The 13606-nt window shown below is 30.3% G+C and overlaps 1 protein-coding gene across 1 annotated transcript in view; it reads right to left on the reverse strand.

Moving 5' to 3' along the window:
- Positions 1–229: 229 nt before the first annotated feature.
- Emc2 (ER membrane protein complex subunit 2) overlaps positions 230–13606 on the reverse strand; it is a 42203-nt gene continuing 28826 nt past the window's right edge. The window contains exons 8-11 of the mRNA XM_047557813.1: positions 11820–11901; positions 10868–10978; positions 8485–8589; positions 230–635 (exon numbers count right to left, since the gene is read on the reverse strand). Coding sequence (XP_047413769.1) covers positions 549–635; positions 8485–8589; positions 10868–10978; positions 11820–11901 — 385 coding nt within the window. The 3' untranslated portion in view covers positions 230–548. The remainder of the gene's footprint in view (positions 636–8484; positions 8590–10867; positions 10979–11819; positions 11902–13606) is intronic.

The raw sequence follows: 13606 nt of genomic DNA on the forward strand, positions 1-13606 counted from the left end.
ATGACATACTTTAAGCAAGATTTCAGAACAACATAGCAGACAGAACAAATTAAACAGCCCAATGGAATGCAAAGCAAAATCCAACCTAATACTATAAACAAAGTTAAAATAATTTGCTTCTGCAAGTTAGGTATGCTGTGTATTTCCAATCACCAGTGAGGAATTAACTAGAAATTGAGTTCTACAATAATATGATGAGTATAACAAAAATGAAGCTAAGATCTTCATATGCAAGTTTAACAAATCATTGTAGTTTATTTAACAAGGTTATTTCTACATCAGATTGTGGATTAAAAGCATTTATATATATGTGATATGAAGAGACCGATGTACAATCAATAGGTCTTAAATCTTTCTTCCATGGATTTCCCCCATCTCCCTGCTTAGCAGTAAAAGGCATTTTTAGGTTTATATAAGCACATTCTTTAAAACTGCCTTCTCACAGAAAATTAGAATATAAATAGCACTGGGCATTTAGTAAATAAGTCACAGGCCAATAATTTCAATTGTGCAGTTGTGAAATCTAATGTCAAAGAGTTTTTGAAACCTTAAGACTGGGTGATCTGCAATGTTTCCAGCATGTCTTCAACTGCCTTGAGAGAGTATTTGGTTTCCTTCTTACTTCGGCCTGCAAACTAATTAAACAACAACAAAAGAAAGCTCAATTAGGCTCAATTTCAGTGACAGGTTAAAAAAAAAAAATCACAATATTACCTTCATATTGCTAATGAAACTTAACATTAACTGTTTTATCACTAGCATGAAATCAAACATCTTCATAAGAACAAAATTTGAGTTTTTAGGGCATTTTTTATTAAGGTTTCATCCTCAGTTAAATGTAGAAAGGTTACACCGCATACTTAGTCAGTTTTAAGTAGTATGATAAATTATAACATCATAGATTTGATTTTAAAACTGTCTCATATTCAGATCCCAAACATTTAAAAAATAGCAAGCATAAATTTTAGAAATTTAACATACATTTACTAAGGAACAGAATCCATTTCCACTTGTTTCCTTTCTAGACACAATCTCACGATTTCAAACAAAGGTATAATGTAAATTAAACTACTTTTTATTAAACATCTTAAAGTTGCAAGTAATCTAAAAAGTCAAAGTTGGTCATATTTTAAGTTTACAGATTTATCAGTTGACTACTGATATGTTTTTGTAGCACAAAGCCTATCAATTAACACTACATGCTACATATTAAAATGATGCAACATATTTTTAAATATTTCTAGTTTATGAAATTGTAATTTACTTTATAAAACTAAACTGGGATTGGATATTATAATGAAAACAACAAAGAGTATATCAAGTACTATCTTTGTATATATTTATAAAAGCAAATTCATGGTATCTTAAATTTAATATAGTACACATAATCTGTGGGGTGAACACAGTTGAACACCCCATGCTGATTTCAAAATGAGTTTTCTAACTGAACTGACAATCTCCATCATTTATCAGACTCATTTAACACAACAGATTTACCAGATAAATAAGTGTTCATTATGAGGATGGAGGAAAGCTTATTATATTATCTGTTTTCCTTTGGTCAAAGTATTGATCCAAATGTGGTATTAGTAACATCTACCATTTTCTAGCCAACATATTTTAAAGTGACTGATCCTTCCTTCAAATAGCAATGCTGTCTTAACTACTTAGTACTTGATTTATGATGTGTTTCTTCTCTTTTGTAATTAACTTAATTTAGCAAACTTCTCATGACCTGTTCAGAAAGATTAAGTGATCAAGTACAGGTAACAACATAGAGGCACAGGCTTCACAAATTGGTAACCTGCCTCTGACCTTTCTGGCTACAGCATAACTTTTTAACTCTTCTACTTCCTAAAACATTATTTTCTGTAGCAGAATCTTTATTTTATATTTTTTAAATTATTTATTTATTTTTTAGTTTTTCGATAGACTAAATAATTTTTTTTTCAAAGGGAAATGCCAGGAAAAGAGAAAAGCTTATAAAAAACAAGATCACCTTTCTTTTACTCTAAGATAAAGCATTGTTAACTTAATTGAAATGTTAAAAATACAAGTCATAATTACAAAATATGGTAACAATAATACCACATTTAAAATATTTTTTTCTTCATCTCCCTTGGCAAATAAAGGATGTGCGGTATGGTTATTACTTATATTATCCAGTTGATAAATTCACCTTCACAGGGATCTACAAAGAACAGAAAGTCTTTTCTTTTACCACTGCCTACCCAATGTAAACAGGAATGGTCTTAATCAGATACTTAAAGGTTTAATTCTGAGAAGAGAAGCTTTGATGGGTTGGGGGAAGGGTACAAAAATAGGACATCACCAGGTATCATTGCCTCATAATGTTCTAAAACAGCAAGGTAAAAATTTAAAAATTGTAGAAAGTTAATGTTCTAAATGTATATTTTAAGATATAGCATTTTTCTTGGTTTGTACCTAATAAACTTAATAAATAGCGTGATTTTTAAATTAGCTAATTAAAAAAATCATCTAACAAAAATCACCAAACACTATTGACAACACTGCAATTTAGAATAAAGCAACCTAACATGTCAGAACAAATAAAAACAAAATTGGGAATATAAATCTATCACTTCAAATTTTGCCTGACATGCGACTGATTACTTTGTCTATTCCAGAATTATATGGCACTTTAACTGATTACACCAGAATCATATTTTTTTCTTCAAATCATGATTTAATATTCTATTTTCCAAGGATGATAACAGACTCACCCCTGTAATCACAGATAACTTGTGAATCACTAGCATAGATGAATTTAACAGTATGCCAAAGAACATTAATCTGGAGAATTATTGTTAGTAGGTTCACATTAAAGATTTTCATGAGCATTAATCAAAAATGCCTGCCTCTGTTGAATATGCTAAACCAATTATTTAACTGAAAAGCAAGCAGTAGTCATATTATTTCATTATAAACTGGAAATGAAGAAAGGCAATCCTTAAAACTTCATATTCTTTCATTCATAAATATCTAAGAAAACATTACAATAAGGAATATTTATTATATAACTTAATACTAATTTACATGCCTAGATATGTGTCATGAAGTTGTCAATCAGATCCCAGGATTTATCTAATCACAAAAACTGTCAATCTCTGGAAGTTGTACTTTTCCACATAATTCATAAATTTTGTGCTTTTCTTTTCATACAGTTATATGTAATTAAGTAAACTCTTCTTTCATACTTCTTTTTTTGGATCTACAAGAAAACTCATCAAAAGAACAATAAAACAACCAAATAATAAAATCTTACATATTAAATTCAGAAATCAATGCTCTATCCATTGTAACCACTGGGATACACTGAGCTAAAATTTGCTTCACACAATTTGTGGAAAATAATATGGGTAGACAAAGTAACAGGATAAATGAAATGTAACAGCAGATGATTGAATATCAGAAACATGCTGAGTGAAAGAAGCCAGACACAAGAGAACCCATAAACTATGATCTCATTCATATGATATATAAAGTTTTGGCACAGGCAAAATTAATGTGGGGTGATAAAAATCAAATCACTGCTTGCCTGCTATGTGTGGGTGGGAGAATTGACTACAAAGTGGCAGATGAACCTTTCCTGAGTGATGAAAATGCTGTGTATTTTCATAATATACTATAAATGTGTGTACTATACGTAATTGAATTGTAACAAAGTGGATAAAAAGGTAAAGTAAACTTTAAAAAAAGGATGTGACTTAAAGAATTATAGAACCTGTATCCCTTGAATCTGGGATAATCATTTGATTTGTTTTGGCCAATGGAATATTAGCAAAGTATGACACAATTAGAGGCTTAAAAAGCTTGTGCATATTGTAGTTTGCCCATGTAGGTTCCTCTTAGAACTCTAAAACTACCATGTGAATAAACTGAAGTAAGCCTGACAAATGAGAGAAAAGATTCAGCGTCTCCAGCTGACAGTCAACCAACAGCTATTTAAGTGAGGTCACTAACTGTGGCACACCAGCAGAAATATGAATGAACTCAGGCAAGACAAGTTCAACTACTCAAGAGATCTCATGCCAAACTGCCTACCTACAAAATCATAAGCAAATAAGGTATTTTAAATGACTAAGTTAGCAAAAGATCATGGACACAAATATTTATGAAATTTAGTTTACAGAAAGAATACACAGACCCTTCTGAGAGAAAGTATTGAACATGAAAGCTTCAAAAACATGAAAATATTTTTTTTAAAACCTGTTAGTTTACTGGTGTTGAAATAAAAATAAATTTTGTATGAGAGATGATTTCTAATTCAGAAGTATTAGAAACTATTCAGAAATCTGAAAGGACCACCTGAGAGGCGGGTTATCTTCCTAGGGTGATATTCAAAATGAATTAAGAAACTGACAAGAAAATCTCCATGCATTATCTTTCCGATGGAAAGAAGAAAAGGTAAATCACATCTTCAGTAAGAGGTGTAAGAGATCTCTGAGTAACTACGGAATTTATGGTGCAATACTCAATGCCTAAGGAGCACTAGGGGTACCTTCAGAGTTCTTTCCAAAGAACATTGAGAATTTGTAATACTTTATGAAATGAAAACGGATCTCACAATATACAGAGAGAAAGTGCAAGAGAGAAGCAGAGAGGGCAAATGGGACCAAAAGCAGGGTTTTCTTCTATCAACAATGGCTTAAAATACTGAATAATGAAATCTTGTCTAGTGGCAAAGTGTATCTCATTAAAGCAGGAAGGGTGTGTTTGGCTAGAGACCTGATCAACTGGGCTTTCTATCACTGAAAATTGACTCTTTAGCACAGAATATTGTTTATCCAATTCAGTACCCATTACTTCCCCTTTCCTTCCCCATGTTGCCTTTCCTCTATTCTACTCCTCAGAATACTTTAATTATGACCATCTTGCAGAAGAAAATCCAAATCCAGAGATATCATGCAATTTATCCAATGTTGTATAGTTAATAAGTGTCAGAGTTAAATTTTGAACCCAGAAAATATGGATCTATAATCTGTGTCTTCTTTAATACAGGGAACTAGTTTTCATGAACCAAGACTCATAGTAGAATACAGAGAAGGACAGAAAACACTGGATATCCACTATGGGGTGAAACTTATTTCTATGTTACATCATAAATAAAAATCTTTTCCAAATGGACTTATGGATTTAAATATGAAAGTAAAAGAAGAGAATTTCTGAAGACACACAAGACTCTCTTTTGACCATGTAGTAGCAAAAGATTTCTTAACAGAAAACAAAAAGCACAAATCATGAAGGAAATTACTGATAAATCTGATTACATTTAACTTTAGAACTTCTATTTGTCAAACTCATTTGAGAAAGAAAGTAAGAGTTAGAGATATTTGCTACACTAATGTAACCAGAAAAGGGTTCATAACCAAAAAACTAAAAATAATGAAAAAGTCATACAAACCAAAAAGAAAAAGTCAGACTTAACAAAAGAGGATATCCAAATGGCCAGTAAACATTATGACAGGATTCAGTCTCACTCAACACCAGGAAGATGCAAAATAAAACAAATGAAATACCACCATACTCATACCAGAACAGATATAATTACAAAGACTGACAGAACCAAGTGTTAGTGAATAAGTAACTATGAGGATTCTTAAAGTTGCTATCTATTAAACTTCAATATACACATACTCTATGACCCAGAATTTCCACTCAAAGGTATATACTCATCAGAAATGTATGTTCACGTTGATCAGAGTCCTATACAAAAAATTTAGTGTAGCACTATTCATAATAGTCCCAAACAAAAAATAATCCAACTGCCCATCAACAATTGAGTAAGTTGTAATTTCATTTAATATACTACAGTACAATAAAAATGAATAAACTATACACATATACAAGGGTAAATCTCATAAACTTAATAGTGAGTGAAATAGATCAGGCAAAAATGAATACAAGAGCTTGGGATATAGCTCAGTTGTAGAGTGCTTGCCTCACAAGCATAAGACCCTAAGATCAATCCCTAGCACTGCAAAAAAAAAAAAAAAAAAAAGAATACATACTGTGGAGTTATAAGTCAATACTCTTGAGAAGGACAGAAGCAGATATTGAGAGGACCTATTAGGAGGTGATGTTTGTATCTCTTTGCCTGGATATATTTACCTTGTATTATTCATTGAAATGCACATTTATGACTTGTGTTCTTTTTTCTATGCATGTTAGAATTTAATAGAATTTGATATAAAAATATAGTCATGTCAAAAAAAAAATCACTGAGGGCTAGAGTTGTGGCTCAATGGTAGAGTACTTGCCTCACATGTGGGAGGTACTGGGTTTGGTCCTCAGCACCACATAAAAATAAATTAATTAATTAAGTAAGTAAGTAAGTAAATAAATGTACTGTGTCTATCTTCAACTAAAATATATTTTTTTTAAAAAAGCACTGAGTACTTAGTTGTTTCTCAAAGATACATTAAAACAATGATGTAGAGTACGTACTCTTAGTTCTGTATTATACAAGTCTTATCTTTATCTTTAAACCACTCATTCAAATACACAGCAGACTCACTTATTATGGAATCCTATTACAGATCAGAGCTATCTTAAATTGCATTTGAAGAAGCACAGTCTAGCTGATATTTATAAATATTTGGCTTACAATATGCTAAAAACACTAACATTTTCTGCAACTTATAAGTACACAAAGGTGATTTTAAATGTCATGATTAAAAGGACACTAACCTTTTAAAATCTCCCCTATCTTCTATAACCAGGAGTATGAAAATAAACAAACAGCACGAAAAACAAAACCAACACAAAAGAAAACAAACCTGTATGTGACATCTTCAAAAAATTAGATTATAGGCAACTTTCTAAAACCCTAGAATGTGATTATGTCACCGATAGCAAGAAGTACAACAGATCAACAGTTCTGCAACAGGAACAACACAAAGTAACAGAGAACAACCTACTCACTCTTTTTAAGAAACCAAAAATAAAATTAGGAACAAGGATTAATTCCCTCAACTAAGAAACCTGAGCTGACGAATTACAAATGGCCTGCAAAACTTGGAAAGTCTTCACAAGCTCCAAATCAAAAAGCAAGTGTAATAAACTGTGCAAATGAGAAATAAAGTAAGTTTACATTTAAGGTCTCAAAATCTCTCAAATATTCAGCCAACACCCTCTTCCAGAAGCACAAAACTCATACCAGGAGGAAAAACTGAAGTTAAATTAGTACAGAAAAACAGTTAAGAGGAAGAGACTGTTCAGAAAAGGAGGGTAAAGAAAGAGTAATGACCAGAGGCAGCTATTTCAAAAGAAAAAACAAAACAAACAAAAAAAGTCACAACACTATGTAACATTTAAACATGAGAGTAGCACTTCAGAATCCAAAATATTTAGAATTTTTTAGAGTAGAACAGAGGGCTACTGTAAAGTAACTATCTTATCTTATTTTTGACAAACACTAGATATAAAGAGAGATAATAACTGAGCTGTCTGTAACAAAAAGGAGGAAGCCATAGAATAGACAAGTTGGGAAAGTTACCCTATCCTCTTTTCTACTCCCTGCCATTCCAAAAATGGTTCCTCCTAACAGCCCAGTAACACTGCCTTATTATAAGTGAAAAAGGAGAGAAAGAAAATAAAACTAACTCTATAAAATTATTACAGAGAGAAAAAGAATAAATTTTTTTTAAAATTACAGAAAAAAATTTTGAAAGAAAATGAATAGGAGGAAAAGAAAGGAAATCCAATATACTTACAATTGGAGCCCTGAAAAAGAAAACTAAAGTCAAGTGGAAAAAAAAATTTATAACTGTAATTCTAAAAGTATCTTTTCTCAAATAAAATGACTAAATCCGCATACTAAACAAGTATGTTGTATTTTAGGAAAATTTATACAAGAATAACCAACAATACATATATTATAGTGACATCACTGGATTTTAAAGATAAAGAAAAAATTATTTTGGGTAACCAGATAAAAGGCTAAATCACTTATGAGAGAAAGTCAGGATGGTATTAGGCTTCTTGATAGCACCATTTTATCCTAAAAACAATGGAATCAAATGCTTCAGATATGTAAGGTAAATATAAGCCAAACAGTAAACGGTCAAATTACCCTTTAAATATAAAAGTCTGCTAGTTTTTATAGATATAAAAAGATATTTTTTCCCATCAAAATATTTTCTGAAAAATCTCCTAGAGATAAGCTTCAGAAAACTAAGAAATGAATGAAGTTTTAGTATAAGATTTAAAGTTGAAGCAGACCAAACTTTAACAGTCTGGTTCATCTATTTTTAAAGGCTTTTCCTTCCTATTTTATTTCTTGGGATACCTCTAATTAACAATACACTCACATACCCAATATGCTTTTGAAATGCATCATGCTATTTATCCTTTCTGGATTTTTAGAATTACTTCAGATTTACCAAAGTTTACAGAGACAAAAAATCACTAAGAAATACATTAACTAACCTACATAAAAACAAAACTATCAATACTACTAACCTGATAAGCTCTGTTTATTTGGCTAGCTGCCCAACTAGCATATTTCATGTTGTCCTTTTTCATTTTTGCACTTGCTTTTGGATTAGAAGCGATATGACTTGCAGACTAAAAAAAGAAATATCAAAAGCAAAATTTCTTTTATTCTAGTCAATAAAAGACATGTAACAGTAACAGGTACAGTAAACTCTTAACAAAGAATTTTTTAAACTCTTATCAAAAACATTAAAAAATAAAGTTGAATGAAACTAGTATTTAAAAATGAAAACATTTTAAAATATAGCATAATCCAAAGTAATGAGGTGAAAGGGCATTTTAGATAATATTCAAAATTATTTAATTGTATATCTACCACAACTCTTAAAGGTAAAATTCCCATATCCCCTATCATTTAAATAAAAAAGACATGGAAACATACTTTTGTAAACCAAAAAGTACTTTATCATTAGAATTTTAGTACTCCTATTTCTTGTTACTGGATAGAATCAGCTTTCCAATATCAGAAGCATTGAGTATTAATAGACGAAATCTCAAAAAATAATTTGGTCCTATAACAAGTGAAAAAATTTCAGTCCAACAGGAGTGATCTGACTTGACCAAAACAAATTAATAGAAGATTCTGAAAGAAAGAATATCCTCAACTCTAACCCATCTCTCCTCATGAAAGAGCTTTCAAGTTGTGTTCTACAGAATTCATTAATAACTATAATTTGTTATACCTTCTCTCTTTTTCTTTTGGTACTAGGGATTGAACTCAGAGGCACTCGACCACTGTGTCATATTTCCAGCCCTATCTTGTGATTTTATTTAGAGACAGGGTATAACTGAGTTGCTTAGTGACTTGATTTTGTTGAGGATTTGAACTTCACAATCCTGCCTCAGCCTCCTGAGCTTCTGGGATTATAGGTGTGCACCACTGCACCCGGTATACCTTCTTTTAAAAAATGTATTTAAAATAAGAAATTCTTAATCTGTGATCCATAAAACATCTATAAATCCCCCAAATAATATCCTAATTTTTAAATGTATGTTTGTATTTCTGGGGAGAGTAAAGTACAAATTCTGTTTTATTCTTAAATATATCTTATTACTAAAAGGATCTGTCCCAGTGATTCGTAAGAGATTAAGCCTTTCTTTTATACCTAAGAGGGTGTTACAGGTTAGTTTCTCCACCGCTGTCAATGAGTTATCTATTTGTCAATAACAAAGTTTTATATTTCTGTGTTTTTTCACTTGTTTGATATGAATTTTGGTAAATGTAGTGGTTAAAAGACTGGATTAAAATGCCTGGACTAGAATCCCAGCTTAAACACTTAGGGGTTATGTGTCCATATTCGGGTAAATTAATTAAATCTGTGTGTCAATTTTACCATCTGTGAAATGGCAGTAATAAGAATACCAATTCAAATTGTTCAAATGAGGATTTAAGGATCTAAAGAAAAACAAAAAAATGCAAGAACAATGCCTGGCACATAAAGTGCTATGTAAATCTATTATTAATAATGATGTATTATCATACAATTTTCAAAATAGGTATTTAATTTACTTAGTAACATGTTACTGTTAACTGTATCTCCAAGCACCTGAAATTTTAGAATTTTCTTAAAAGTCCTTTGAATCATATTCTAGCCATATTTTGTCATCCCTTTCTAAAAATTATTTATATTTCTTCCTATCACTGTTTTTTAAATCAAGTCTTTTTCACTGAGCTATAACAAGAATATACTCATCAGAAAGTTCACAGAAAGATTAAGATAAACTAAAATTTCAGAGAACTGACCTATTAAAGTTTATTTTCTTAGTCTTTCTCATTGCAGAGGTGCTCATTTTATATATGAAGCTCAGCAAATTCTTCTAATTCCCATAGCTCTTGTTAAATGGCTTTTCTAAGCTCTTCATTTGGCATAAACAGTAGATAGCTACATACTTCCAACAATTTCTAAACTGTTTTTCTATGCCATAAAAAATGGTTTAATTTGACATACTAGAGATTCTATTTTCTAATGTTTTTCAATAGCATTGCTTTAAAACATTTCATACAAGTATAATTAGGTAACAAATATAATAAATGTTGGGCATAAACCCAAGAATATCAAAACAATTAAAAATACATAATATACTTTGTTATCTATTACTATTTAATTGTGAAAGAGTAGATTTCAATTCTGATATAAAGATATTTTACACTGAAATGTCCAGTAGCTAGAATGTATTAATATTCAAATATAAAACTGTCTTACAAGCTACTATTCATAATCAACTAGAGAAAAATAATCATATGATTAATAAAATACAAATAAAATCAAGGAAAGATTGAAGAGGATTATTAAATGAATTTTAAAAGACAGATTTTGCAAAATAACATTAAGCATGCACCTCAACTCACCATGTAAAGACCAAACAAAGCTCTCATATTTCTGTTGTTCAGTTTCAATGCCTGTGCAAAATACTTTCTTGAAAGTTCGAGGTTTTCAAGTCCACCTTGGGTATATTTAACCTGTTAAAAATTGCAGAGTGCTGAAACTTGTTTATTTTACTACTTTGAAATATAGCATGTTTCATCATACCATAGGCATTAAGTAATCGAAACAGATATTGTGTAAACAAATGCAAGATGTTAAAAGAATTCACCTTATGGTTGTTAAATCTAATCTAACAACCTCCCCAAGAAGTTATTATATTCTATGAACATTAAAATCACTGAGTAGTTTCTAAAACTGTTGGCACAATAAAAAGTTCAGTAAAATTTCTACTTGAATTACTCTGCAAGTGCTTCACATCAGTATATTTTCTATTACTGGCATTACAAATCTAGACTTGGACACTGAGTTACCCTTTTACATTTGTACTTTAATCATAAAGAGAATAATTATCCTTTTGCATTCCTGTATAATGGAGTCCTTCAAACCTGAAAACATAAAATTATACTGGTATTCTTAATCATAGACAGATTAAATAAATACTTTCTACATCCCAAAATACTGACTTTAATATGAATTTCTTAAAATATGGATCTAGAAATCATAATCATTTTAAATGTCACAGCAATTAAATGGTGATAATTGTGACATATTAATTCTTCATATTAGGAAAGAAAATAGTATACAAATACTGTATAAAAATACAAAGAATTCACTGTATTAAATACGACTTTTATTAAAAGCATTTCCACTGCAATATTAAAAATTCATAATTTCTTATTCCCCCACTCAATAGTCACCCATTGTTTTAAATTTTTAGATACTTGCTTAAATGAAAAAAAATTCTTAGTACCAAAACAATACCCAAGAGCAAGAAAAATGAAATCACAGAAATTTAATGTTTCAAAAGACACTTACTTCAGCATATTGCTGACAGTATAAGTGGTTGTGTGGATTAGTCATCATTAGCTCCTCTAAACAAAAGGCTGCTTTTGCATAGCTGAAGAATATCAAGAAGAGAAATTAAGTTTGAAAATCACAAATTCTACCTTAGATATGCCTTTAAATAATTGTAGAACAATTTTAGTAATGTTAAGATACTTTGTTTCCAAACAATTTATATAGCTTTATTAATAAAGTACTTATCCTAAATTCATAAATACCAATATTAAAATTTTAATGTAATGAATAAATATGGTTAAATCCTAAAGCAGTCTATGAACAATTGATAGATATTACCTTTTTTAAAATTAGGGCACTACCATGCTATCTAAATGTTATTAATAACAAAGACACTTTGGATCTACATATAAAATAACTTTTGGAGGTCTACAGATCATTTAACAAAATGTTCAAATAGCTAGTATAAAGAGGAAATACACATTTTATCAAATACTCTCTAATCATTAAAAATCCTTCACAGACATATATTTGCCAACATATTCTATTACAAAGATTCTCATTTTATGTGTTTGAAACCATGCAAATATTCTTACTATTTAAAGGAAATAATAAGGAATACATGTGTTTTAAATTTATTCCCAGGTGATGACACCATCCAAAAGAAAAAACTACCTACAGCTATTTTTAGCATTTGTCACCAAAATGCACAGGTACCTACCTTTGCATTAATGCCTGATATATTTACTTTTGGAAATACAGATACTCCAGCTCCACAAATGTATAACTTAAGTACTCAATATGTGTTGTGCACTACTTTAAGAATATTATGCATATTCTATCCCATAAAAATTCTGAAAAGCAGATTATCATCACTCTATAGCTGAGAACACTGAGGCAACAGAGATATAAATTGAATACCAGAGGCTGTATGCCTCCAGAGAGTCTGCAATCCTAATATGTACTGCCTAGACATATTATACCCCAGATGAAAATCTGTGGTGATGACAGTGATGAAGTTGTCTATGGTAACATCAAAAGTGGGTACCAAAGTCAAACCCAAAAGGGCAAGGAACTAACTGCCTCCTGCACACCAGGAACAACTACAACACTTTAGATTTATGAAGGATCTTACAAACAGATGCTCATCCAAGTTCATGCAGCTATTTCCCTTTTCAGTTTTAAATCCAACTTATAGCATTAATTCTTGAAACACCAAGCATTTAATAAGTGACTAAATAAATGACTTGAACAAAAGATTTAGTAAATGTCAGAACAAGCATTATGACTATTTAATATCTATCATTCTAAAGAAAAAAGAGGAAAGTTGTCTCTATCCTAAGCATCCAACTTTGTCAAAAGACAGTTTTGTTCTATATGTGGTCTTAACTAAGGTGATGCCAAAAATTCATATTTTAAGACTAGGAATAAATTTCTTAGAGATTTAAATGGGTTAAGGACTGTGAGTATGGTTCTGATAGAGCATAAAGCAAGATAAAATAGAAAAGGAAGACTAGTTAACTTAGAATGATAGAATTACAAGTAATTTTTATCTTGGTTCTTAAGTTTCATGTTGTTTTCCAAATTTTCTGAATTAGACATTTCACTTGAAAAATAATTAAAAAAAAATTTCCTTGATGAACTAAACTGTTTTAAAATACTTTTATTCACAAAACCTTCAAGAAATACAAAAAACAAAAAACAAACAACCTTAAAATGACTGTCATTTGCTTTAGGAACAAATAAAACTAATGTTACTTTTTTTCACTGTACATTGAATGAGTATGTTTATGTGTACATATAAG

Source organism: Sciurus carolinensis, chromosome 1, assembly GCF_902686445.1.
Source record: "Sciurus carolinensis chromosome 1, mSciCar1.2, whole genome shotgun sequence".
Lineage (NCBI taxonomy): Eukaryota > Metazoa > Chordata > Mammalia > Rodentia > Sciuridae > Sciurus > Sciurus carolinensis.